The sequence below is a fragment of the Bos mutus genome, chromosome 11, assembly GCF_027580195.1.
Source record: "Bos mutus isolate GX-2022 chromosome 11, NWIPB_WYAK_1.1, whole genome shotgun sequence".
In the NCBI taxonomy this organism is placed as follows: Eukaryota; Metazoa; Chordata; class Mammalia; order Artiodactyla; family Bovidae; genus Bos; species Bos mutus.
Window position 1 is genome coordinate 43,914,993 of NC_091627.1, and position 27,884 is coordinate 43,942,876.

Below are 27,884 nucleotides of genomic sequence, written 5' to 3' on the forward strand. Positions count from 1 at the left end.
TGCATTAAGAAAAACCCATGCTTTCTAATGTTGGAACAGCTGTAATAATTCAAAGTAAAAAAAAAAAAAAAACCCAGAGTACATTTTACAAACCTCATTCTATACATTGCCTAATACACTGCTAATTTTGGCTAGATTTTAAATAAAACAGGCTTCAATGAAATGATATGAAAAGCATGTTCCAATGGATTAGACACAGTTTCAAGGATTAACACTTTTAGTACTGTTTCTTACAAAATCATGCAGGATTATTACAGAAATTGGTATCATGATTATTTTAACTCTGGCCTTATCAGCTGTAAGAAATGCTTACACCGCTGTCACTGCTGGCTCTCAAAACACACTGCCACAAGTGTCATTATTTCCATTGCCCATGGGAGGCAAATTAAGACTGGAGATTTAAAGTGCCCGTCTGAACACACACAATATATCCCTGAGGTCCAGATGGCTCTTCATTCTCACCCTCATCACAGCCTCACTGCTTCTCTTCTTCCCGTTCCGGACTAACTGTTCAGGTAAGCTTTGATTATTTGCATCTGTCTTTTCAGAATTAATGACAGAATACTGACAGAAAGGGAGGTGCTGGAGTCAATGGCAAATGTTTCTTATTGTTCTTACTCATGAAAGCTTGGAAGACCCATCATCCCCAAGGTCTGTGGCTGGCTTGCCACTGCCAGAGCCTATTATTTAAAACTGTCTGTGTTGTCCTCTCAGACAACAAAGCCTGCTTCCCTTCTGTGTTTGCTCACCTCGTCACCATCTTTCCCTGGGAGATGGAAGGGTGTATCAAAGCAAGAGAAAGCGTCAGTGGCTATTTCTTCCCCTTCTCTCTCTAGGTTGAGTAGTGTTTCGGCACCTTGTTTATACCTATGTAAATTCATGATGAAATATATGCTTTCCAAAGCAGTTCTTTGCCTTTTGCAAGAGACTTAAAAAAAAAAAATCATTGTGAAATTAACACAGTGATCAGGAAACAAGTTAGGCATGCATTACTGGGTACAAACTCAGCTGCTCTTTGTGAAAGGGAGACTTGAAATTTATTTCCAAAATGCTGTGAAGAGCTCAGCTGGGCCATTACCACTTGCCCTCTACCCTCTTTACAAGTTACAAGCCACCTGGTATATTTACGTTGTAGAAAAATTGGGCCCCACCCTGGCAATTCTGCAAATGAATAATTAATTGAAATGTTTACCAAGAAATGAGGTAAGCTTCCCGTGGAACCTTAATCTTTCTCAGAGCACCTGCTACTTAAAACAGGTGTCAGAGTCCTTTGGTGGCTCAGATATTAAAGAGTCTGCCTGCAATGCAGGAGACCCAGGTTTGATCCCTGGGTCTGGAAGATCCCCTGCAGAAGGGAATGGCTAGCCACTCCACTATTCTTGCCTGGAAAATTCCACGGACAGAGGAGCCTGGCGGGCTCCATGGAGTCACAAAGAGTCTGACACGACTGAGCGACTAACACACACTGAGGGTTCTAGTGAGGTCCTACAGCGACCCCAATAAGGAGGGTTCTTACCCAACTCGGTTGAAAGACACTTCCTTTCCCTGCAGTGTTTATAGTGAGGGAGGGGTGGGAGTGAGGAATGTTAAACTTGCGGAGGGGTGGGTGGTGGTGGTGGGGAAGACATAGTTGTAAAGTTACAATTAAAGTTGCGCAGTGGTTTTTGGCAGAGCAGGATGCCCCAGTGTTGAAGTTTTCACAGAAAGATACCCACAGATCAGAATCCCACAGCTTGGCACAACTCAGCAGCTTGATTCAGTGAATGTTTATGGAAGTCCCAAAGGCAGAGTGGCTTAATTTGGGACCTGGGACCACTGACACCATCAAGGATGTTTTTTAAAAATACAAACTCCTGAGACCTACTCCAGACCCATTGAAACATAATTTCCCAGGGTGAGAATGGACTTTCACTCCCTAAGGAGGCTTCTTGGGTGATTCTTCAGCATACTGAAGTTTAAAAGCACCAGGGTCTGTTTTATTCATTGATGTGTCCAAGTATGTAGAACAGCAATTGACAGAGCTCAATAAATACCTGCTGAATGAATAAAGGTCCTTAAGTGTCTGTGGCACTCAGAGATCACTCCAGCTATAAATATCTTCTGCTACTGCTACTGCTGCTAAGTCGCATCAGTCGTGTCCGACTCTGCGACCCCATAGACGGCAGCCCACCAGGCTCCCCTGTCCCTGGGATTCTCCAGGCAAGAACACTGGAGTGGGTTGCCATTTCCTTCTCCAATGCATGAAAGCGAAAAGTGAAACTGAAGTCACTCAGTCGTGTCCGACTCTAGCGACCCCATAGACTGCAGCCTACCAGGCTCCTCCATCCATGGGATTTTCTAGGCAAAAGTACTGGAGTGGGGTGCCATTGCCTTCTCCGATAAATATTTTCTAGTCTGTCTAATTCAAAATGCTGTCATAGAACAAGGATACCGTTGTATCCCACGGGGGCAGAGGAAGCTCTCCCATCTCTGCCCAGCAGCCTCAGCAAATTGTTCCCACTTTGACAGGGCTTTCCCTGCCTATGTGTGTGCATGACAAGTCGCTTCAGTCGTGTCCGACTTTTTGCGACCTCATGGACTGTAGCCTGCCAGGCTCATCTGTCCATGGAATTTTCCTGCCAAGAATACTGGAGTGGGTTGCCATGCCCTCCTCCAAGGGATCTTCCCAACCTAGGGATCAAGCTCAAAGTCTTTTTATATTTCCTGCATAGGCAGGCTGGTTCTTTACCACTAGCGACAACTAGGAAGCCCTTCCCTGCCTACTGCAAAAACTGACAAAGACCAGCCTCACAGCTTTGCTTCCTTAAAAAAAAAAAAAAAAATAATAATAATAATAATAAAGGAAGGAATTAGTAAAACCAACTAAGGTATAAGTAGGTACCCTAAATCCAGCATATTGAGTAAATTATCTTTCCTAAACCACGCATAACTAAAGCTAGGCAAACTTCTATAAGCCAGTTTTATTTGTAGTCATAATAGCTATGGGATCAAGTTTCCTTCTTAATCATTCAAACCACAGGAAAGATTGTATACACAATCTTGCTTTTGTATATCAGTTCAGTTCAGTCACTCAGTTGTGTCCAACTCTTTGCGATGCCATGCATCGCAGCACGCCAGGCCTCCCTGTCCATCACCAACTCCTGGAGTTCACTCAGACGTCCATCGAGTCAGTGATGCCATCCAGCAATCTCATCCTCTGTCGTCCCCTTCTCCTCCTGCCCCTAATCCCTCCCAGCATCAGAGTCTTTTCCAATAAGTCAACTCTTCGCATGAGGTGGCCAAAGTACTGGAATTTCAGCTTTAGCATCACTCCCTCCAAAGAAATCCCAGGGCTGATCTCCTTCAGAATGGACTGGTTGGATCTCCTTGCAGTCCAAGGGACTCTCAAGAGTCTTCTCCAGCACCACAGTTCAAAAGCATCAATTCTTTGGCACTCAGCCTTCTTCACAGTCCAACTCTCACATCCATACATGACCACAGGAAAAACCATAGCCTTGACTAGACGAACCTTTGTTGGCAAAGTAATGTCTCTGCTTTTGAATATGCTATCTAGGTTGGTCATAACTTTCCTTCCAAAGAGTAAGCGTCTTTTAATTTCATGGCTGCAGTCACCATTTGCAGTGATTTTGGAGCCCCAAAAAATCAAGTCTGACACTGTTTCCACTGTTTCCCCATCTATTTCCCATGAAGTGATGGGACTGGATGCCATGATCTTCATTTTCTGAATGTTGAGCTTTAAGCCAACTTTTTCACTCTCCACTTTCACTTTCATCAAGAGGCTTTTGAGTTCCTCTTCACTTTCTGCCATAAGGGCGGTGTCATCTGCATATCTGAGGTTATTGATATTTCTCCCGGCAATCTTGATTCCAGCTTGTGTTTCTTCCAGCCCAGCGTTTCTCATGATGTACTCTGCATATAAGTTAAATAAGCAGGGTGATAATATACAGCCTTGATGTATTCCTTTTCCTATTTGGAACCAGTCTGTTGTTCCACGGCCAGTTCTAACTGTTGCTTCCTGACCTGCATACAGATTTCTCAAGAGGCAGGTCAGGTGGTCTGGTATTCCCATCTCTTTCAGAATTTTCCACAGTTTATTGTATCCACACAGTCAAAGGCTTTGGCATAGTCAATAATGCAGAAGTAGATGTTTTTCTGGAACTCTCTTGCTTTTTCCATGATCCAGCGGATGTTGGCAATTTGATCTCTGGTTCCTCTGTCTTTTCTAAAACCAGCTTGAACATCAGGAAGTTCACGGTTCACGTATTGCTGAAGCCTGGCTTGGAGAATTTTGAGCATTACTTTACTAGCATGTGAGATGAGTGCAATTGTGTGGCAGTTTGAGCATTCTTTGGCATTGCCTTTCTTTGGGATTGGAATGGAAACTGACCTTTTCCAGTCCTGTGGCCACTGCTGAGTTTTCCAAATTTGCTGGCATATTGAGTGCAGCACTTTCACAGCATCATCTTTCAAGATTTGAAATAGCTCAACCGGAATTCCATCACCTCCACTAGCTTTGTTCGTAGTGATGCTTTCTAAAGCCCACTTGACTTCAAGTTCCAGGATGTCTGGCTCTAGGTCAGTGATCACACCATCGTGATTATCTGGGTTGTGAAGATCTTTTTTTATAGTTCTTCTGTGTATTCTTGCTACCTCTTCTTAATATCTTCTGCTTCTGTTAGGCTTTTGGATATACACTGTGCTAATAAGATTATATTAATAATTTATTAAGAATCCACTACATCCTTAACAGGTGAATGAATCAAGAACCTGGTCCATCCACACAACAGAATACTACTCAGCAATAAAAAGGAAAACCTTAGTACACACAATATGAACCTCAAATGCATTATGCAAGAAACCAATCCTAAAGGATTACATGATTCTCTTTATATGACATTCAGGAAAAGGCAAAACTATAGGCAGGTGGAATGGGTCAGTTGTTGCCTGATTAGGCCTGGGAGTGGGGGTCACATTTAACCATAAAGTGGTAGCACAAGGTGGCTTTGGGGGTGATGGAACAATTCTGTATCCTGTTTGAGGTGATTGTTATGTGAATCCATTCATGTATTAAAATTCATAAAACTGCACATCAAGAAAAATGTCAATTTACCATATGCAAATTGTATTTTAAAATAACCCATTACACACACAACTCATTAGGTCTCTGAGGCCCCCTCAGACACTTTCCCTTGATCAGTTCCTTAATGTGGGCAACACATAAACAAGTGGTCTTGGAGTGAGTGTATGAGGGCGGGAGGGTTGTGCTACCAGATGGTCCACGCTAAGTACATCACGTCCTGTGTGCTTAGTCCCGTCCACCTCTCTGCAACCCCATGGACTGTAGCCTGCCAGGCTCCTCTGCCCATGGGATTTTTCAAGCAACAATACTGGAGTAGGTTGCCAATTCCTTTTCCAGGGGATCTTCCCAACCCAGGGATTGAATCTGAGTCTCCTGTGTCTCCTGCATTGGCAGGAGGATTCTTTACCATTGAGCTACCCGGGAAGCCCAAGTACATCACACCTGGTACCAAATTTAGCACCTTATAAATTGGAAACCATTTTGTAGAAAATTCCTTTATTATAGTGCAAATAACTTTCAGCAGTGACATCATAACGCTAAAACACATTTAGCAACATTTTACACCACGCAGTAAATAAGAAAGTGTTTCTTTGAAAATATGTCATCATAGGAACATTATTTCTACATTAATAATGTAGCTGGAAAATGCCAAGGGTGTTTCTCTCAAGGCAAAAGGGCTCCCTCCCTCTTTTTGGATATTTTCTTTTTAATACAAATGAAAGGATTTGCCATTTTAACAAATCATCAACAATTCTAAGAATGATCCCTTTGGAGGTTTTGAACTAAGGTTGGCATGATTTGAAATGGGGTTTCAAATTTTTTTAAAAATTAAGACAATTCTGGGATAGCCCAGAAAGTAGAAGTCACTTCTATTAACTTTTAGATAGACACATACATTCACTCCAATTTTGATGCAGAAATGAACAGATTGTCTAAAGCCTGCCTATTATTCCCCCAGAGCCTGATTGTTATTTATGTTCCTTGGTTTTGGTCATATTGCAGAATTAGGGCTCTGGTCAGAAATAACATCTTACACACCCAAATGCTTTCCTGTGAAGCTTAAAATTGCACTTTTCATCCTGAATTCCCACCTTAGACCTCACATGCTGATGAGAAGATATGAACAGTTTCCAGTTTCCAGCTAATGATTAATACAGCTGGACTAGCCCCCTGCTAATTTAATTATACCTGAATCAAACTATCACATCATTCAGATAAACTTCAATAAGCTTAACCAAGAGGTTCTCACTGACCCCAGAGAACAGTGAAGGGTTAACAGTGTATCTTTACACTATGCTGCCTAAGGGCTTGGCTGCTAACCAGTTAGCTAATAGGTAGAGAGAACAGGGTCAGTTCCAACAGTTACACGCCCAACTCCTCTAGTTTCTGCTGAATTATGCAGTGAGCGGGAATGGATGCCCACTCAAAGAAAAACCTCCTGTTGTGTGTGTGTGTGGGGTCTTCTACCACAACGAGAACAAAACCCCTACCAATATATTTCAGGGTGCCCTCTAGGTCTCTCTACAAACACCTGACAAAATCTAGTGGCTGCACAAGGTTAGTCACGGGCTTCAAGATACCCGGAGCCGGAGCACAGCCCTCCTGGCTGAATATGGCTGGTTAAGTCAGCTGGGACATAAAGCCTTTCAATGCTCAGCCAGTCTTGTTGGGTAAAGCATCTTCTTACGTAACACAATGGAACTGTGCTAAACAGTTTCAAAGCTGAGGAGAATCTAAATATATGACCTATAAAATAATTCACGATTTTAGTTTGCTTTTTCTTAAACTTTGGTACTGAAACACTGTCTACATTCTTGACACGTGAAAATGATCTGGCCACTTCAGTGCCTCTGCATGTTGTGTAAAAAACTCAAAAGCAAAGCAGGACAAGGACGTGTCATAACAAGACGCTGTACAAATAAAACCGAAATTATATATAAATACACCCCCACCCCAGCACCCCCTTACCCCCCTAAACTAGCTGACCAGAGCAATGCCAAGGGTCCTTCTCTCCAAGGCCAATGCAGTTTATGAAATCCAGTACCCAGGACTCCAACCATCCCTTGCCTTGCAGTGACGTGTGCATCACTGCAGGCTTTTCCTGGAGACTCCCTGCTGTCTAATCAGTTCCACAAGTACAGGGAAACTCCCAGAGCTTCATTGGAGCGTTCACACTATTGGCTGGACTCAAAGACCTAGAGTCTCGGGAGTTAACTTTTCAGATAAACTAACTGGATCATTTCCTAGGTTGGATCTTTTTTTTATCATACTATCTTAGCAGAGCCCACACAGTAGGAAGCATCTTCCACTCTGAAGCTCCAAAGGCATTGCTTAGGGATTGGTGAGGGTCGCATAACAAAAGTGATACAATGAGCTAACAGCTTAAGTTGATAAAATTATTTCCAAGTAAGTTATTTGGGGCCATTTGCTTCTGCTTTCCATTGCATTCCCAAATCATTTTCACACTATACCTTTAAAAATGTATATAATAGTCCATTTTTAAAACTATCGATGCAATCACCTCTTAATGTGTTTTCGACTAGCTTCATAACAACTTGATGAGCTATTATGTAGATCCAGTGAAAGTAGTTAATTAGTCTTAAGGAAGCCAATACTGTGCTAATTTCACAGTATGGAGAAAAAGCAATGTAAGTAGAGTTTTACATAATCATCAATAACTTGAAAAGCAGTCTTGCTGAACTGCTGCAAAGTTTTCCCAAAAGCACTTACAGCAATTTATATCAAGAGATCCTAAGTTTAGGGGTAGGAGGATAAGACTCAACTCTTTAAGGTAGAAACTCACCCTTCTCATGACTGTAATAGGTAATTTCCCCACTCAGACCTAAGATAATTGTACATTCAAAAGTTCATAACAAGCTGTTCTTGAGACATTAATCATCTCTAACATATACACTGAGTAGAAATAAATAACTACAAGAAAGCTTAAAAAATCTGAGTTAACATTATGCTGTGCAAAAAGAAAAAAAAAAACACACAAAAAAACCTTGAACAACCTACATTCTATGTTAAATACCCTGACTAAAATGTTGGTTGTGCTACACAATTCCACTTCAGTGCAGAAATGAGTTGATTTCTGTGTACCGTCTTTGTTGTTGTTGTTTTAAGTCTTTAGCACTTTTGTTCCAAATATCACCTTGCTGTGAAAAGATGAATAACTTATTACCAAATCACAAATCGTCACAAATCCATCTCAGTTTAGTCTGAATAAAATCCAGCATAAATGTATTACTTTGTTCTGGGAATAATGGCTCGGTGTCTTAGTTCCGATAGCTTCCTAAGGGCAAACCACCGTTGAAGTCATTTTGGGTTTAAACTGCACAGAAAGAAGAGACAGTGAAGTCTGCCTTTTTGTTTTCTTTTTAAGTCTTTAGATCTTGCCAGGACACTTCTTCCAGATCAACAGTCAGGCAGTTGTGGCACCTGATGCTCTTTGAAACAGACATGGTTTAAACATCAGCCAAGCTTAGTGATCTGGAGGTCTCCATTGATCTTTATGGTGTCGATTGCAGATAACGTTTGAATGCGGTGGTAAAAATCAAAAAGTTGGTGTCCATCCACAAACACTCTAAAACGTGGGTGCTCACAAAGGATTTCCACCTGGAAAAAAAAAACAAAATAAAACCCTCAGTTCATAATTTCAATGAACTCTGCTGGGAAAAATGAACAAATACCTCATTTTAGAGAAAGGCAACATCCTCAGTAGTTCTCAAACTCTAGAGTGCACTGGAATCAGACAGAAGGCTATAGAACAGACTGCTGGGCTCCACCCCCCTCAAATTTTCCATTTAGTAGGTCAAGGGTAAGGTCTAAGAATGTGCTTTTCCACCAAGTTCCAAGACGATGCTGGTGTTGCTGGAATGAGGGACACACTTTGGGAGGCACTGCTCTACACTATTCAACGTCCTTGAAGGATGTAAAATTGCCTTACTATTTCTCCCTTCTCATTGCATGCCAGAAAGTGATATAAAGTGGTATAGATTCATCTATATGGTACTTAATGCCTCCATCCTCATCCCCTGAACAATTCTATCCCACCTTCAGAGAAGCCCCTCACAAGGCAGAGCAGGTACCCATTAGGAGCAGGTAATAACAGTTTGGACACTCAAACAAGATAAACACTAAGCAGAGAAGGATACACAGTAATTACCATTGGACCAAGGATGTGTAATTAACAAGGCTTTGTTAAGCCAAACAAAAATACTGATTCCCTATGGTAAAAGCTTTTTCTCCCTCTTTTTTCTAACTTAAGGAAGTCACCACAGAGTTTAATCACTGGTTTTGCACTATGTATTTATTAAAAGCATTTGTATTCATCATGTAAGGAGAGACTCCATATGTGACATTAGTCACATTTAATGCATATTATTACTAAAATTATGTCACCAAGAAGGGCTGATTCCATCTCAGTTTTGTTGTTGGGGAGCGTTATTCGACTTGGCAGAAGCTTTGGTTTCTCACACTCATGAGCTCTGCATTAAGAGTCACCATTAAGAAACTGTCACAGTTCAGGGGAGCCTCAGGGTCATTATCATTCTAGAGAAGGGTAGGGGTACCTTCCCCAGGCTATGCTAGAAGGGCAATCAGTCTCTCTTCTATCACTGATGTGAATGTCACAGATTCTTCTTTCCCCCCAAGACTGTAAGATGGGAAGAAAAATTATGACTTATTCATAAGGCCCTTGTACATTTCTAGATGAGGAGCAACAGGTTAAGGGTAGCTCTGGTTTGTTAGGTATATATGAAACAGGAAGCTCTTAACCAAGTTGTCATTATTATGATGCATGTTAACGAAGTATAGGGCTTCCCCTGTAGCTTAGCAGTACAGAACTCATCTGCCCATGCAGGAGATGTAAAAGACACGGATTTGATCCCTGGGTGGGGAAGATCCCCTGGAGGAAAGCATGGCAATCCACTCTAGTATTCTTGCCTGGAGAATCCATGGACAGAGGAGCCTGCTGGGCTACAGTCTGTAGGGTTGGAAAGAATCAGACACAACTGAAGCGACTAAGCACAACAAAGTATAACGCAGATACTTCATCACCAGGTCCGACAGGTCAGTAAATTCTTTTCTAACACATTACTGACTTGCATCTTTTACTTGGCATTGTCCTTCATAGAGGAAGGTGCGGCTCGTGCTATTTGATGGGAATGGAAATTTGGGCTGTGCTTACTGCCTGACAGATAGTGGGGAGCAAATCTATACTCATTCCAGCCCAAGAGAAGGAATCTATCAGCCACACAGCCTGTGACAATGAAGTAGACTGAGGCCGCTTAACCCAGTATTAGTCACTCAGTCATGTCTGACTCTTTATGACGCTATGGACTGTAGCCAGCCAGGTTCCTCTGTCCATGGAATTCTCCAGGCAAGAATACTGGAGTGGGTTGCCATGCCCTCCTCCAGAGGATCTTCCCCACCTAGGGAACCTGGATCTTCTGCACTGCAGGCAGAGTCTTTACCATCTGAGCCACCAGGGAGGCCCAGGGGAGCAACGGCACTGCTAGTCCTCATTAGCAAAGGGAACAAGAGAAAATAAAATAATAATCGCTCTAGTCTTAAAAAAGGTATAACTGATATGGTCTGATACTACTTAAAGGTTGAAAAAAATAAAGAAATTCTAGGTATTTATTAATATTTATTAAATAGCTTAGGACAATTATCTATTAAATGCCTAGTACTATATTGAATACTACACAGAGAAGTATTTATTCTTAACAATCTAGACATGTAAATATGGGCTTATTTACATGTATTGGCTAAAGAGAACCAAGAGCTACTGCTGACTGTTAATTCATATCAGCAAACAGAGCTCTTTTGATCGTTTTCCTTTTTTTCACCATCAGGTGACAAATTTCCTGGACATGCAAAAGTTCTGGCCGCTTAAAGCACTCTTGGCACATCTCAGATGAGAATATCACCAACCTGCCAATGGCTGGAGCTGAAGCACTCGAGGTACTCACCCTGAATGGCTGGTCTGGGATGAATGGGAAGTAAGGGATCGCTGACTGTTCTTCACCCCTTTCCCCAGATATACAAGAATTTCTGAGTAGCTGTCGGTCTGTGAACACTGCTTTGAGTTCAATTGCCACGTCGGCAGGAGGATCTTCTGAATCACCACAGGTCAAGCTGATTGCAAAGCTGAAAAGAAAATCATCTCATTTATTCACAGTTGAGCAAAATAACACTTAACAAAGACCCAGGCTCCCATTTCCTTCTTCCTCTCTGGATTTGTCAGCTTTTAGCAGGCCACCACTCTCCACAGGGCAGGGGTTGGGGTGTGATAGACCATGGATAAGTAGGATTACAATCAAACTAGTTTATTTTGTTACCCACAGGAGGGGGCCCTGGAGAAAACTTTGATAGAGATGAAAGTAACTAACTGTGGACGTTTCAGATACCCCAAACTACCCACACATCTGTGTTTCAACCCATTTCAGAAGACTCAAAAACAGCCAGGGGAAACTGACTAAGGGAAACAGTATCTTGTAGTTTGGTTCTCATTTATATTGATAGTTCTTACTCCAAGCACTGTGTTTGAAAAACATTAAAAAAAAAAAAAGAAGTCCTTTGGCCTCCCTAAGGGTCAAAGAGAAAATGATGTGGGTCTATATTTATAATCTCTGATATAAATAGCTGTCTAGAGAAATGGCTGCTGAAATTCATACACATTCTTTTCATGGGAACATAGTACTTTCTTGGCACTTGCAACGAGTAACACTGGCCACAGGGGTTGGAAGAGCAGCAGAAAGCCACAACAAGAGTGAGCAGGACCTCGTAACTGCTGGATAGGTGTAAGTGTTGTAGTGAAAAAAGAGGAAAAAGTTGTTTTGTTTTTTCTCTTGCCCTTTTCTGAGCTCTTTTTTTCACTTTAACTGTTCTTGATCTGTAGTAGGTAATCAAGACTAACCTGGTATGCCGATCACATTCTGTCTGGGGCTCACCTTTACAGCACTCTCTTTGCAGACGGCCCCTCACAGTTCTTTTCCTTTCTTTTTGCATTACAGAAAGGAGGCCACAGTACAATTCATGCAAGACAATGCGCCCAACTATTGGGCTACCTGATGGCTAGTCTATGACTGTTTTTGAAATGATCCAAAAGGAAGAAGAATACAAGACCTTCACACCTTTGTTCCTCATCACTGACCCCCTCATCTATATAATCACCCCCCCCAATTCCTCATGGGAGGGGCACACAGTTCTTGAGGCTCTAGCCTGCTCTCCCCTCCTCTGGCTGAGGATTAAAGCCACCCTTTTATTTTCTCCAAACTCTGTCTCTGTATTTTTCATTTGGCTTGGGTGGGCAGAGAAAGCCAAGATTTTTGACAGCATCATAGGAGACAAGGAATCTGCCTTACCTTTCTGGGTTGAGGTCTACAATGCCCATCACTAACACCTTCTTGCCTGGTCTCATGCCACCTTTAATGTGCCCACAAAATGGCACGATCTGTAGAGGATGAGAGCAGAAGCAAAGTTCACAGCCTGTTAGGGAAGAGCCAAGCCCTCAGTTCCTTAGGACTTGACCCATTTGAAAATGCAATTAGAAACAAGAGGGTACAGGCAGACACCGAAGAGGGAACAAAATCATTTACCAGTCGTGGGAAGTACACGTCGGCTTGAACTGGAGAGCCCAAGGAGTTGTTTAAATGCCCATCATCTAGTTTCTAAAAATAGAAGCACACAGATTGGCTTTCCAAAGGCTTTCGGAGGTGGGTGTTAGCGGGAGCGGGGAAGAACCTATACAAATCTGGAGGAATCCAGCAACCCTCCCCACAACATAGGCTCAGTACACCGAATACCCGCAGAAAACCCCGGAACCAAACCCGTCCTTTCTATCAGGTAGCTAAGCCTCTGATGCTCCCCAGACCCTTCAGATCTGGATCAAAATGAAGGTCGAGGCCCACTGGAGAACCAGAGCCCCGCTCCGGAGGAAGGCAGGCTCCTCTCCAACCGCAAACGCCTCTAGAACCTGTCGCCAAGGCCTGTCCTCCAGGACGTGGCTGGAGTGCAGCAGCCCGGCTCAACTTCTCCCGCGAGCCCCCGGCTAGGACCCATTTCCAAGGGGGAATCCCCGGGATGTCGTGGAGGGGGGAGCGGACACGGGGCGCGCGCGCCGGACACACTCACACACGCGCACACTCACACCTGGCCGGTGGCTGCACGGCGCGGAGTGGGCTGTAGCTCACCCCCACGCGCAGGCCGCCCCCAACACCTCCACTCAGCCAGCGGTCCTCCCACGGAGCACCCCTCCAGCCCTCCCCCGACCCCGGTCGCGCATAGCCGGCTCCCTCTAACCAGGTACTGGGGCGCCTTCTCCCGCCGGGGGCGCGGGGCTGGGCCTCCGCCAGGCGGGAGCCAGCGGCGGGGCCGTGCGGGCCGCGGGAAGGGGGCGCCTGGCCCGCACTCACCACCACTGCATCGCTGTCGGCCACCGACCCCGCCATCTTCTCGCGCGGCGCGGCGGGGTGCGCGGCTGGCGGCCGGGCGGCGGGGGACGTGGGACGCGAAGCGCGGGCGGGGATCCCGGGGCGGTCCTGCGCCGGGCGGAGGCGCGGGTCCGAGGCTGGCTGGGGCGCGCACACACGCGCGGGTACGCGCGCGCGCACGCCCGGGGGCCCGGCGCCGACCGGGCCAGCGGGGCCCGGGGGAGGGGGAGGAGGAGGAGTAGGGAGAGGCGGGGGAGGCGGCGCGGGCCCCAAGGTCGGAGGCAGCCGCCGCGGCCGGGACGGAGCTGCAGAGTCTAAGCTGCTTTCTTCCTCGGGGTGCCGCTGCCGCCGCCCGAGGAAAAAGGTGGCGAGGGCCGCGCCGTGTCGGCCTAGGGCGGCATTTAAAGGCCGCCGGGGCCCGGCTCGGGAACCGGGAACAGGGCGGAGACCCGGCTGGGCTGCCGCGGCTCGCTCAGCTTGCCCTGCCCCTCGGCCATTGGACGGCGGCAGGAGGCTGGGGCGGGAGGGACTGGCCTGCCAGTGTCGGGGCGTGCGAGGGGGCGGGCGCCTGGTCGGTCCACTCCTGCGGCAGGGTGGGTGGGGCCGGGGTGAGGAAGTGAGGCCGGGGCCTGCCAGGTGACAGGTGCTTGTGACATCCCCGCCCCTCCCCTCCGGCCACCCCCTTCCTTCTCTGGCTGCGCCTGGGGGCAGGTGGGACAGTGGAGGCCGAGATCCAGGGACGATTGGAGGTGGAGGTGGATTCCAGAGCTCGAGATTTCTTTCAAAGAATTTAAACGAAGTGCGAGAAAAGATTCATTTCGAACCTTCCAGGGTATAAAGATAATGAAAGGCCTCTGGGCTTTCATAAATAAATATTTGACCTAAAAGCAAGAGGCAGAGAGGACTCAGAGTAGGGACTTTTATATAACAGGAGACTGAATATAGAATAGACCTCCCTGCCCTGCGAAAAGATGGGGTCCCTGGAGACTGTTTTCAGCCAGGGGTCTGGTTAAGTCTCATTAAATTGAACTGGGCACAGTGCCTGCCCTCAGAAAGCCTTCATTGGGCTGTTTTGTTTGTTTTTTACAAGTCACCTGCTCAATCTAGGGGAGTGGGTTTCTCACTGAACATCTCCCAATACGCTTTGAGGAGTGATTCCCAGGGAGTGCACTTCTCCTCATTCCAAGTCACAAATTCCTTTATGGTGTTTCCACATTAGGACGATTATGTAACTTCTCAGATAAAGCTGTATCAACGTACTCTGCATTCGGTGACATCTTGGCTTAAACATTCCATTGTGTGCATCACCCTGGTGTTTTATACTTAATAATCAGAGAACATGTGTGACCTCAGAGGGGCCCTCAGAGACTCCTTTCCTGCCATGGTTGCTGACTGTGTGGCCTGGAACATCACTGAGGCTTTTGTGTCTTAGCTTTCCTTTTATGGACCAGAGCTAATCATGGTAATCTCAGTTGAGTAGGGAGAATTACCTGCACACGACTGTAAGCCACAGTCATACCCTTTGTATGCTCTGAACTCGAGACTGAAGTGCAACACAGTTGTGACTCACACTTTTGCTCTTGTTTACCAGTCTTAGTTCAAAAATCACACCTTATTGATTATTTTAAAATGTTAGGCAGTCATAGGAAACAATGTTTTTTAAGCGCACTTTGATATATTTCAACTTCTGAGAGCTTGGTATAGGGAAGACTCATTGATGTTTTTTTTCATCATTAGCTAAGCTAAGAGGGATACATTAGCTAAGCTAAGAGGGACATTGTGGTAGTTAAAGAGCCTGTGCCCTAGGTTCAAATCCTGGCTCTATGATTAACTAGCTGGGTGGTCTTGGGCAAGTTACTAAACTTCTCTGTGCCCCAATTTCTTCATCTGTGAATCCAAGATGACAGCAGTGATGACAATAGCACTTATCTTGTGTTATTGGAAAGATTAGGTAATTGGTTCCCATACCTTCGTTAGATTAGTACCTGGCATATAGTAAGCACTTTACAAATTCACAAACATCCTGAAGGCCTGCCATGTATCAGGCACTGGGGAATTTGTGGGGATTCTTTTTGTAGTTCTATTTTTTTATTATTTTAAAGTCATTTTAAGAATGGAAATATAATTGATTATATCATATTTGTTAGTTTCAAGTGTATGGCAAAGTGATTCAGCTATCTATTCTTTTTCAGATTCTTTTCCCTGCTTTAAGTAGGACCTTGATGTTTATCTATTTTATATATAGTATGTGTATCTGTTAAGTCAAACTACTAATTTATCCTTCTCCACCCCTTTCTCCTTTGGTACCCATAAGTTCATTTTCTATGTCTGTTTCTGTTTTGTAAATATGTAAATACAAATGTTTGTTTATAGCTTTTGTTATAGTCCACATATAAGTGATAAGTGATATCACATGATATTTGTCTCTCTCTGACTTACTTCACTTACTATGATAATCTCTAGATCCATCCATGTTGCTGCAAATGGCATTATTTCATTCTTTTTATGGCTGAGTAATATTCCATTGTGGGCTTCCAAGGTGGTTCAGTGGTAAAAAATTCACCTGCCAATGCAGGAGATGCAGGAGACCCAGATTCAATCCCTGGGTCGGGACAATCCCCTGGAGGAGGAAAGCAACCCACTCCAGTATTCTTACCAGGGCAGTTCAATGGGATAGAGGAGCCTGGTGGGCTACCATTCATGGGGTTGAAGAGAGTTAGACATGACTGAGTGACTGAGCAATATTCCATTGTATATACATAATGCATCTTCTTTATTCATTCATTTGCTGATGGATATTTAGGTTGCTTCCATGTCTTGGCCCTTGTAAATAGTGCTGCTATGAACACTGGGGTACACGTATCTTTTCGGAATAGAGTTTTCGTCTTTTCTAGATACTTGCCCAGGAGTGGGATTGCTGGATCATATGGTAACTCTACTTTTAGTTTTTTAAGGAACCTCAGTGAGGACTTTTTTGTTGACCTAAGCAGAGTATATGCAGGACTTAGGAGGCTCCTGCACCAATCTGAGCAAGATATCGTGGTGGCTCAGACACGGTAGAAGTGCTGAAGATATGAGAAGCTGTGGGCCCTTGATAAGAGCTAGCCGTTGTTATTAGGTAGTTGGGAGAGTTCAAATCGACTTCTAAGCCTCAATTACCTCTCTGCAAAATTAAGAGGTTGGGCTCATTCACCATTCCTCCTTAGCTCTTAAAAAGTTCTTCTGGTTCCTGAAAAGCTGTGTAAATACCATCTAAATATAAATGGTTTGAGAGTAGGTGCTTTTGAATGAAAATAATCTTGGGTTGAATCTTTCAATAAGTAGTTTGTAGGGTGAAGAATAATGCTTTGATTTACATTGTAAGTGGAGTTGAAGATACTTGGATTGCTTGAGATGAGGTCTTACATTTCTTATGTTTTAAGAGTGTAAAAAACAGGAAGATACTGAGCCTGCCCAGAACACTTTATTCTGGAAAATTGCTTTTATTCCAAAAATGCTTTGTTCCTTCTCAATCATTCTATAGAATAGTTTTGAACATGGAGAGCAAGCAGAAAGCCTAAATGAATTTTTTGTTATTGTTGTTATAATTATTGTTGTTATAATTAAAGCTGAGCAGAGTCAAACCATCCCTTATAGGGAAATTCATTAGCAAATAAATGAAATATAGAGCTTGAGTTTTTAAAGAGTTGTACAAAGAAAGACAGGCAAACTTTGCTCTGGGCTTTAATTATGGGCATTTGTGTCTAAAAAACATTAACCAAGACTGTGACCCTTTTATGAAATGCAAGAGTGAACTTCACTACTGCTGGAGACTAATAAAAAGGCTAAGGTACGTGGGGGAGGCAGTCAAACATGATTAGCATCAAAAAAGAAGTATGCACGGCTCTTTGAAGACAGACTTTGCTAAATGATCTTCCCAGATGGAAACAGTAGAGGGGAAGTGTCTTTCTTTCCTTCCTGTTTAATATGGTTTTTTTTTTTCAAATGCAGGCATGTAGAATTTCTAATACTGGGGGAAGAATATAGCATTGATGTCAGTTCAGCAACCATATTATGAGCAAGGCTAGGTGCTGTGATACTGTGCACCACGAAGAGATATTTGAAAATGCATAGATGTTGTCCTGCAGGAGCTCACAGGTCATTCTGGGAACCTATGTAGAATGCAGGAGATAAGATAATAAAGGCCTTAGATCTACAGCCCAAGTAACAAGTTGGGGGAGTCACTCCCATTGGGAGGATTACCACAGGTTTCTGGAGGGGCTGGCATATCTCTGACCACATGTATAGCAGCCCCTTCCACATTCCCCCCAAAGCGAGTCTGCAGAGACTGCCTTCTTTCTCTACACGTGGCTGACTTTGACCTTCAGACCACTCGTTTCCTATCTGTGTGTATGTATATACATCAGCAGCAGCAGGGTTTCTCATCCTCAACCCTATTGACATTTTAGGCTGAGAAATTCTTTCCAGTCGGGGGTAGAGAGGCCAGTAGTGCTACCCGCACCATCACTAAATGGTGACAATCAGAAATTCCCCCAGCACTGACAGACGTAAAATGTCCCCGAGTGGGATAGGGCAAACTTGCCTCCAGTTGAGAACCAGTTATCTAAAAGGTGCTTTCAGTTCAGTTCAGTCACTCAGTCGTGTCCGACTTTTTGCGACCCCATGAATTGCAGCACGCCAGGCCTCCCTGTCCATCACCAACTCCCAGAGTCCACCCAAACCCATGTCCATTGAATTGGTGATGCCATCCAATCATCTCATCCTTTGTCGTCCCCTTCTCCTCCTGCCCTCAATCTTTCCCAGCATCAGGGTCTTTTCAGATGAGTCAGCTCTTTGAATCAGGTGGCCAAAATATTGGAGTTTCAGCTTTAACATCAGTCCTTCCAATGAACACCCAGGACTGATCTTCTTTAGGATAGACTGGTTGGATCTCCTTGCAAGAGTCCTCTCCAACACCACAGTTCAAAAGCATCAATTCTTCAGCGCTCAGCTTTCTTTATAGTCCAACTCTCACATCCATACATAACCACTCGAAAAACCATAGCCTTGACTAGACAGACCTTGTTGACAAAGTAATGTCTCTGCTTTTGAATATGCTATCTAGGTTGGTCATAACTTTCCTTCCAAGGAGTAAGCATCTTTTAATTTCATGGCTGCAGTCACCATCTGCAGTGATTTTGGAGCCCCCCAAAATAAAGTCTGACACTGTTTCCACTATTTCCCCATCTATTTGCCATGAAGTGATGGGACCAGATGCCATGATCTTTGTTTTCTGAATGTTGAGCTTTAAGCCCACTTTTTCACTCTCCTCTTTCACTTTCATCAAGAGGCTTTTGAGTTCCTCTTCACTTTCTGCCATAAGGGCGGTGTCATCTGCATATCTGAGGTTATTGATATTTTTCCCGGCAATCTTGATTCCAGCCTGTGCTTCCTCCAGCCCAGCATTTCTCATGATGTACTCTGTATATAAGTTATATAAGCAGGGTGACAATGTACAGCCTCGATGTACTCCTTTTCCTATCTGGAACCAGTCTGTTGTTCCATGTCCAGTTCTAACTGTTGCTTCCTGACCTGCATATAGGTTTCTCAAGAGGCAGGTCAGGTGGTATTGTATTCCCATCTCTTTCAGAATTTTCCACAGTTTGTGGTGATCCTCACAGTCAAAGGCTTTGGTATAGTCAATAAAGCAGAAATAGATATTTTTCCTTTAATATTCCTTTTACTCCTATATGTATGTATATTAAGTCACTTCAGTCATGTCTAACTGAAGTGGGTTGCCATTTCCTTCTCCAATATGTATATATGTGTGTGTGTATATGTATATGTATATGTATATGTATATGTATATGTGTATATGGGCTTCCCTGGTGGCTCAGTGGTAAAGAATCTGCCTGCAATGCGGGAGACCTGGGTTTGATCCCTGGGTTGAGAAGATCCCCTGGAGAAGGACATGGCAATCCACTCCAGTATTCTTGCCTGGAGAATCCCATGAACAGAGAAGCCTGGTGGGCTACAGTCCACAGGGTCTCACAGTTGGACACATCTGAGACGACTAAGCAATATATATATATATAATTATCCAGTCTGATCTAGAGTAGAAACTTGTACATCAGAAACATTTGCCTTTTTATTTGACAAGTCATTGCTTCCTGATATTATGGGAGTACTTTAAATGGTTCCACAAAGAACCTCTACAATGAAGGAGGACCTGAGAAGACCCCTATGAATGTAGCTGCCAGCTCAAAATGTCTGTAATATTGAGAAATTTGTGTGACTTTTGCAATCTGTTCCATAATATCACCATGTTTATGTTTGATATAAACATGATGTGCTCCCCACACTCATAAATAGAGCAAAACTGAGGCATCTAAATGTTTACCTGTTTATCTCGTGGCCGGATTCCCTGCCTGTCCCAGACCCCAAAGGGTGGTTGCAGCCCACTTTGAGGAATAAGATAATGCACCATTTTACAGGCTGGTCAGGCTTTCAACGCTCCATAATTGTTTTAGTCAGGCCAGTCTCTGCTAAGGATAAATAATCACTTAGGCAGAAAATATACAAACTCAGCATTCTTTCGTTTACCTAGTTAGATAGGAGGGCAAACATTTATCAGCTCTTTTTCTGTATTTCAATACATGATTAAAGTTCTTAATTATTCTAGGAACTCTGGTCATGGTTTTCAAATAATTATTTTGGACACACACACAAATTTGTGTTGTACCAGTGTAATTAGGGGACAACCATAAAATTTGGCAATCAGTGCCAGTTTCCAGCATTTCATTATTTTCAGTTTATTTATGAGGAAACTAGAACCAGACAGCTGCTTGCATTTTAATTATTTAGCTCAGGAAGAATTGATTTCAGAAAACCTCCAGGCTGAAGAAGGTAATAATGAGCCCATTTCCCAGGAGGAATTCAGGGCTTCAAAGCTATGCACTGCTTCCTACTCCAGGGATGGCACTGTGGGCCCTTTATCATGTCTGAAACACCTTGGGAGCTCACAGGTCCCGAGTGGGCTCACTCCTGTGAAAGGCAACAGGAGTCTTTGCTGAAAGGTAACAGAAGCAAAAAGCATTCTGCTGGGAAACAGAAAAGAACGCTGCTTCCAGCCTGTGCATCTGGCAGCATGAATGAAAGGTATTTTAAGGCACAGGCTTTGTGTGGGTATTGAGAGCCAAGGCTGTGTTTGTGTGCCCCTCTCTCCAGCCTTCCCTCTAAGTAATTCCAAGAGTCAGATCTGTGCGCAGCCAGCCTTGTACCAATAAGGAATGTGACCGGACTACGTGACGGAGCCCCAGGCCTCATTTCACTTTATGCATGAGGTTTCTGTTTTCCTCTGCTGGTTTATAGTCCTCCTTTTTATTGCCTCTGTGATTTTATTTTCTTGTCATCAAGTGGCATAAAGGGTTTCTTGCTCTGGTAGTTTCATGGAAACTTGCTTGGCTTGGCTGCATGGAAGCAGATGAAGGTTCAGATTTAGCAGTCCGCTGGAAATCCTGACTAATGGGCACAGGAAAACTCCAGAGGCAGGCTGCCAGGTGGTCATTTGATTTTTAGAGGAAATATGTTTGGGTGACACAGATTTCTAGACTTCTTAAAAGGTGAACTGCACAGAGGTAGGATTAACACAGGCAGCTTCTGAACAAACCACCAGCCAGGAGGGACCTGGGAATTTAAACTTGGCATCCAAATTTGACTAACCAAAGAGATTCAGAGGAAACAGACTTCGTTTATTTGTTGAACAATCCTTTATTGAGCTGGGCTCTGTTTTAATTGTAATTAGGATCATTTTTTACTTCCTTAAAAAAGCCCCAAACAACCATACACATACTTAAAATATTTGCCCTCCTTTTCCATATGAGTCTCTTTAGGGCATCTCTCCTTCCTCATACTGTAGACCCCTCCCTGCATACTGCCTATTCCATCTGACAGTATCCAGAATGGGTCTGAGAGCTCCCTTGCCAACATGGCAGCATAGCCCAGAAAATAAAAATAAAGTGTTTTGAATTCAGAGGCTGGTTTCATTCCACTTCCAATCAGATAACACATTTTCTATTTAAATTTAGTTTAGCTGGTAACGTGTTGATTTTTAGGCCTGAAATTGTTCAAGTGATTAATTTATCCCATAGAGAAAGATTAATTGAAGAGTTGAAGAAAATATTTTAAATTGCAGAAGTTCAAATTGGTAATCTACAGTGATTAAACTCATCATATTTCATTCATTCACAACCTTGGCCATGGCTGGCTCAGTGTTGCTCTTGAATGTAAGAATTAATTGGAATTCGTAAATTTAGGGCTCTTCCCAGGTGATTCAGGGGTAAAGAATCTGCCTGCTAATGCTTGGAGATGTAGGAGACACATGTTTGATCCCTGTGTCTGGAAGATCCACTGGAGAAGGAAATGGCAACCCACTCCACTATTCTTGCCTGAAAAATCCCATGGAAAGAGGAGCCTGGTGGGCTACAGTCCATGGGGTTGCAAAGAGTAGGACACAACTGAGCGACTGAGCATATCACACATCATATAAATTCAGGAGGCTTTGGAGTTAGGTGTGACTTTTCATGGTTGCCTGGTATGTGGTGTGTGTGTGTGTGTAAAAAATGGGGCTTCCCTGGTGGCTCAGATGTAAAGAATCTGCCTGCAATGCAAGAGACCTGGGTTCAATCCCTAGGTCAGGAAGACCCTTGGAGAAAGGAATGGCAGCTCACTCCAGTATCTTGCCAGGAGAATTCCATGGAGAGAAGATCCTGGAAGGTTATAGTCCATAGGGTCGCAAAGAGTCGGACACAACTGAGCAACTAACACTTACTTACTTACTTGGTATGTGAAGTGTGTGTGTGAGTGTGTGTGTGTGTGTTAAGGCCAGGTGGAGTGGGGAAGGGGGGAAAATTTCAGCCTTTCTTAAAAGCCAGTCCTCATTTTAATACCAGGAATAGGTGGAAGTAACTTCAGGATAGGAAGCAAACTAGCTAACTGGTTGTTTTTGAGTCCATTGATTTAAATGCCAGTAAAAACGCCATCAACAGAAGAGAACCTCATACTTCTTTTTTTTCAGATGACTGAGGCAGAGATACACATATTAAATTTCTATCCTTTGATATTTTCTGTGCTAACAGATGTCCTCCTTGAGACTGGTTCAGAATCTTCCTTCACAAAACTCTATTCCTGGCCAGTAATGCCCACTTTGCACATCAGTCTCCTGGGCACTTTCCCCAGTAATCCCAGCTCCTCCCCCGCCAGGCTCCTCCACTTCCTTGCAGTTCCCAGGCTCCACCCCTCTCTTCCCATTGGATCTGGACTCTCCTCCTGGGCAGGCCCCTCCTCCACAGCCTGTCTTCAGTGAGTAGACTCTCACCCAGCCTGAAAGAGAAAATCAAAAACAGACAAGCACGTTGCGTTTACAAAATGCCCTTCTCTGGAAGGCAGGAGTTATTGTCTTTCAGAAGACTTCTCTTTTAGTCACTGTTGACAGACTGATGCTGTAGCCAGGACCGGGCAGAAGTGTCATCCCATTTCATAAAGTGATACAGCTGACAGTTACTCTAGAGAAGCTATAACTAAGGGTTGCTTTAGCTGATTTATACAAAGTATCCAATGTCGGGTGATATTCTATAGTTAGAAATAACAAGGAACGAACTCAGTGAGAAGAGAGGATGGGTAGACTTTCTGAGTACGGGCAGGATGCGTGTTTCTTGAGGTCTAGTGTTGGTTTTCATCTACAGTGTGGTTTTATTCTCAGTGCCCTGATAGCAGCTCATAAAACAGTCACAGTTCACCCCAAAGCCCTTAGAAATTACTGCACAGTGCTAAAATAGGGCATCATCCAAGAATCTGAGAGTAGCCACATCTTTTGTAAACTGTAATTCAGGTCTGTCTTCCAAGCTGAGTTCACATTGTCAGTATGGTCTTTTATAAACATAAATCATGTACCATTGACTCTCCTTAAAATCACGTGGTGAGTTCTCATGGTATTTAGGATGAAACCCTAATTCCTTTCCATGGCTTTTAAGGCCCTGTGGGAACTGGCCCTCTCTTTCCACCTTTACTTGGGGGCCATATTCCTCCCCCTGCTCATTGCTTTTCAGCCCAAACTGGCCTTCCTGAAGTTTTCCCAACAGTCGAGCACACTCATTCCTCCGGGTCTTTTCACTTGCTCTTGGGGGAGCGTGTTTCCCCAGGCACTTCTTTGGGTTTCTTATTCTTAAATTCTTCACTCAAATGTCACCTTCCATTAGGGACAGTTCCTAATATAGGCTCCAGCCAGGGCTCTTGCACTGCATCCACATTCTCCCTTCATCTTTAATTGTCTTGTTTATTACCTGGTGTGGCTTTTCCACATCAGAGGGTACGAGCCTTGAGAGCAGATTCTTGTCTTTCTTCTTCTTGAAGTGAAGTGAAACTGAGAGCAAAGATTTATTGATTGAATATATGAGTAAATGAATTACTGAATAATGCACAGCTGCAGATCTGCAGATGAAATAAAACCTCAGAACCGGACTTTGCCGGTGGTGCAGTGGATAGTAATCCGCTTGCCAATGCAGGGGACATCCCTTCAACCCCTGACCTGGGGAGACTCCACATGCCTTGAGCAGCTGCAGCCCATGCACCGCCACTACTGGAGCCTGCGTGCTCTAGGGCTCATGGGCCCCTGTGCCACAACATACTGAAGCCTGTGCCCCTAGAGAGCCTGTGCTCCTCCAGAGAAGCCACTGCAATGAGTAGCCCCCACTCACCACAACTAGAGAAAGCCTGTGTGCAGCAACAAATATCCAGCGCAGCCAAAAACAAACAAATAAATAATTAACAAAATAAACCTCACACTTATAGGGACCCCTCCAGGGCCCAAGGCCAGAGTCTACTCATTTCCCTCTGTTGCACAGCCTGAGAACAATCCTCTTTGGACTGACATATAAAGACATGCCCTGAGAGATCCTTCCCATCCCTGAGAAGTCTTGATTCTAGATGCCATGGGTTACACATAAACTCAACCTAAACATGAAGCAACCTAAACATTAAGTTGTTGAACCTAAGTAATAATTGTCAGAAAGTACACTTGTAAGCAATGAAAAGTTGAATTGGTGAGATCAAGGGCAGAAAAGATAATAGTGAAAAAAAATCCCAAAGCACATGCATAGCAATGTCAGTAGCTTTATTAGCAGTATTATTGTTTCTTCATTCTGATGAGATAGGCTCTCAGGCTCTTTAAAGTAACCTGATATTGAACATTAATTATAACATCTTCTGTAAAAGGAATGAGCAATGAAGGTGCTGCTTTTCCCTTTTACTTATTTAATTTTATTTAATTAGTGCTTACAGAATGTTCCCAAGTGGTGCTAATGGTAAAGAACCTTCCTGCCAATGCAGGAGATGTAAGAGACACAGGTTCAATCCCTAGGTGGGGAAAATCCCCTGGAGGAGGGCATGGTAACCCACTCCAGTATTCTCGCCTGGAGAATCCCCATGGACAGAAGAGCTTGGGGGGCCACAGTTCATAGGGTCGCACAGCGTTGAACATGACTGAAGCGACTTAGGACAGCACAGAATGTTCACTACACTCCAGGTATCTCTCTAAAAACTTGACAAATGCTGTCTTGGGTTGAGTTCTTTGGAAGCAATACTGGAGACCGAGTTTGGTGTGTAAGATGCTTGTTAGGGATTAACACCTTTGAAGAGGAAGCCAAGAAACCCTCGAGAAGTCAAACTGTACTACAGGCTCAGGAAGCCAGGGGAGGTGTGTTGCCAGGCATGTACTGCCTGTCAGAGTGTCCTGTGTGGGACTGGAATGGCCTGCCTTTTACCCCCACCTCACTCAGTCACCAAATGTGGGCTACCCCCAGGAAGGGCACAGCCTTGGGCGAGGCAGCTGTGTGGCTGAGGCACACTGGAGTTGCTGAGAGCTGGAGCCTGTCTGCTTCCTATCCTCCCTGCTTCTTGGCAGCAAGTTCTCCCTTGAAATGCCCCTCTGGGTCTGCTCAAATATTAGCTTCTTTAACCCTTGCAACAACCCTAGGAGGTAGGCCCTTTCATTAGCCGCGTTTTACAGATGACAAAACTGAGGCATGGAGAAATTAGTTCATTTGCCAAACTAGACCGGGTAGCAGAGCTGATATCTGACCTAAGCAGTAGGGCTCCAGAATTAGCATTCTGGACTATTCAGCTATGCTGTCTTAGCTATCACTTCACAGAAAGGGTTGACAGTAGCCTAATAAAAATACAATGACAGTACTGGTTGTTTTTTAATTCTTTTTAAGGTAGTGTGTACGTGTATGTGTGTTTGCCTGCTACTGTTGCATTTCCTAAAAACAATATCCAAAGAGTGATAATTTGGGGTTGCCTATTTCATTTGAATATTAAATCCTACCTGTAAACATCTAAGAATCCAGACTAGATGCTGAGGGGTAATGACTGGATTTGAATTCCAGTACAAAGTAGCCTGTGCTGAAATTCTCATGTTGGCCTGGAAAAGGAAGGGTCCCTTTGGAGTTTAGGGCAAGAAAATTGAGTAGGGGGAAGAAAGGCTATAAAATACAGGGCAAGGCCAACCAGTTCTGTGCTCTGCCAGCCACATGAGTGAAGTGTTAGTTAGGTATGGGCCTAAGGGAAAAGCAGATGGCACCTTGGGAAGAAGATAAAGAAGGAGAGGATTTAACAGGTGTGAGCAGGGTGGGTCCAGGAACTGTGCTGGGGGTCTGAAGAAAGTCCAGCACTGTGAAGAACCAGGAGGGCAGGAGGGGAGGTCAAAGAAGCCCAGACTACTCCTCGGGGGGAAATGTGTGGACTTGGCCAGAAGAGGAGAGGAAAGAGAGAACTCAGTGGCAGCAAAACATTTTTTTTTTTCCATCACTGTTTTTAGAATTATACATACACACTTTTAACTTATATGCAGGGTAACATCATGCAAAATGCTGGGCTGGATGACTCACAGACTGGAATCAAGATTGCCAGGAGAAATATCAACAACCTCAGATAACCAGATGATACCACTCTAATGGCAGAAAGCAAAGAAGAACTTAAAAAAAAAAAAAAAAAAGCCTCTTACTTAGGGTGAAAGAGGAGAGTGAAAAAGCTGGCTCAACATTCAAAAAACGAACACCACGGCATCTGGTCCCATCACTTCATGGCAAATAGATGGGAAAAAAGTGGAAACAGTGACAGATTCTATTTACTTGGGCTCCAAAATCACTGCGGATGGTGATTTCATGACTGCAACCATGAAATTAAAAGATGCTAGCTCCTTAGAAAAAAAGCTATGACAAACCTAGACAGTGTATTGAAAAACAGAGACATCACTTTGCTAGCAAAGATCCATATACTCAAAGCTATGGTTTTTCCAGTAGTCATGTACAGATGTGAGAGTTGGACCATAAAGAAGGCTGAGTGCCAAAGAACCGATGCTTTTGAACTGAGGTGCTGGGGAAGACATTAGAGAGTCCCTTGGACAGCAAGGAGATCAAACCAGTCAATCCTAAAGGAAATCAACCCTGAATATTCACTGGAAGGACTGAAGCTGAAGTTCCAATACTTTGACCACCTGATACAAAGAGCTGACTCACTGGAAAAGACCCTGATGCTGGGAAATATTGAAGGCAGGAGGAGAAGGGGGTGACAGAGGATGAAATGATTAAATAGCATCACCGACTCAATGGATGTGAATTTGAGCCAACTCTGAGAGATAGTGGAAGACAGAGGAGCCTGGAGTGCTAGAGTTCATTGGATCGAAGAGAGTCAGGCATGACTTAGTGACTGAATGACAACAACAACAAATAATCTTTTAAAGATATTTAGAAATTATTTCCCACATTACATAATTAGATTTCTTAATTCTGCAGACTGGCTTAGGGTAAGGAAGGAATCCAAGGCTGACTGTTTTATTTTGGATGATGTAGACTACACGTTTCTCCCTATTTATCATTCTCTTTTTGTCTGTAAGAGTCCAAGCAATAGAAGTCATTATCCTTAAGACTTTTCACTCCAGTGGGATTAACTTGTTTCACATTATTTTTCTGAAGTTTGGGGAAATCCCTTCTTTAAAAACAGTAGATAAATTCTGTTTTAACTCCTCACTATCTTTATTTGTATATAAAAACACATTCCAAATGGCTGTAACAATGTCTTGATAAGTAAGGGCTCTTTGCAAAAATAGTCAGTGGGGATATTATTCACAACAGGACATGTAAACTTCCCAGCAGACCAAATGTGTCCTCAGAGGGATTAAAGGATCTATGTGGGATTTGAATAAAGGTCATTCTTGCGGCTGATCTGATTACGTGGTTATTATTGACCCTTGATAGTAACAGGTTCTTTCCCATGTCACGTATTCTAGCACATTCCCTTATGGATATTTCAACACAATTTGCCCATTT

At 43.8% G+C, this 27,884-nt stretch overlaps 1 protein-coding gene and 1 long non-coding RNA gene across 2 annotated transcripts in view; one reads left to right on the forward strand and one right to left on the reverse strand.

Moving 5' to 3' along the window:
- Positions 1-5,549: 5,549 nt before the first annotated feature.
- On the reverse strand, positions 5,550-14,008 carry LGALSL (galectin like). Its single transcript, XM_070379373.1, has 5 exons — positions 13,504-14,008; positions 12,688-12,759; positions 12,454-12,542; positions 11,059-11,236; positions 5,550-8,698 (listed from the first exon to the last, which is right to left on the reverse strand). Exons 1-5 carry the CDS (start codon positions 13,537-13,539, stop codon positions 8,555-8,557), a joined length of 519 nt encoding a protein of 172 aa, XP_070235474.1. The 5' UTR covers positions 13,540-14,008; the 3' UTR covers positions 5,550-8,554.
- The window catches only part of LOC138989885 (uncharacterized), a 148,815-nt gene continuing 133,697 nt past the window's right edge, over positions 12,767-27,884 (forward strand). Inside the window, exon 1 of the long non-coding RNA XR_011466037.1 lies at positions 12,767-13,393. This is a non-coding gene — a long non-coding RNA (uncharacterized lncRNA). The remainder of the gene's footprint in view (positions 13,394-27,884) is intronic.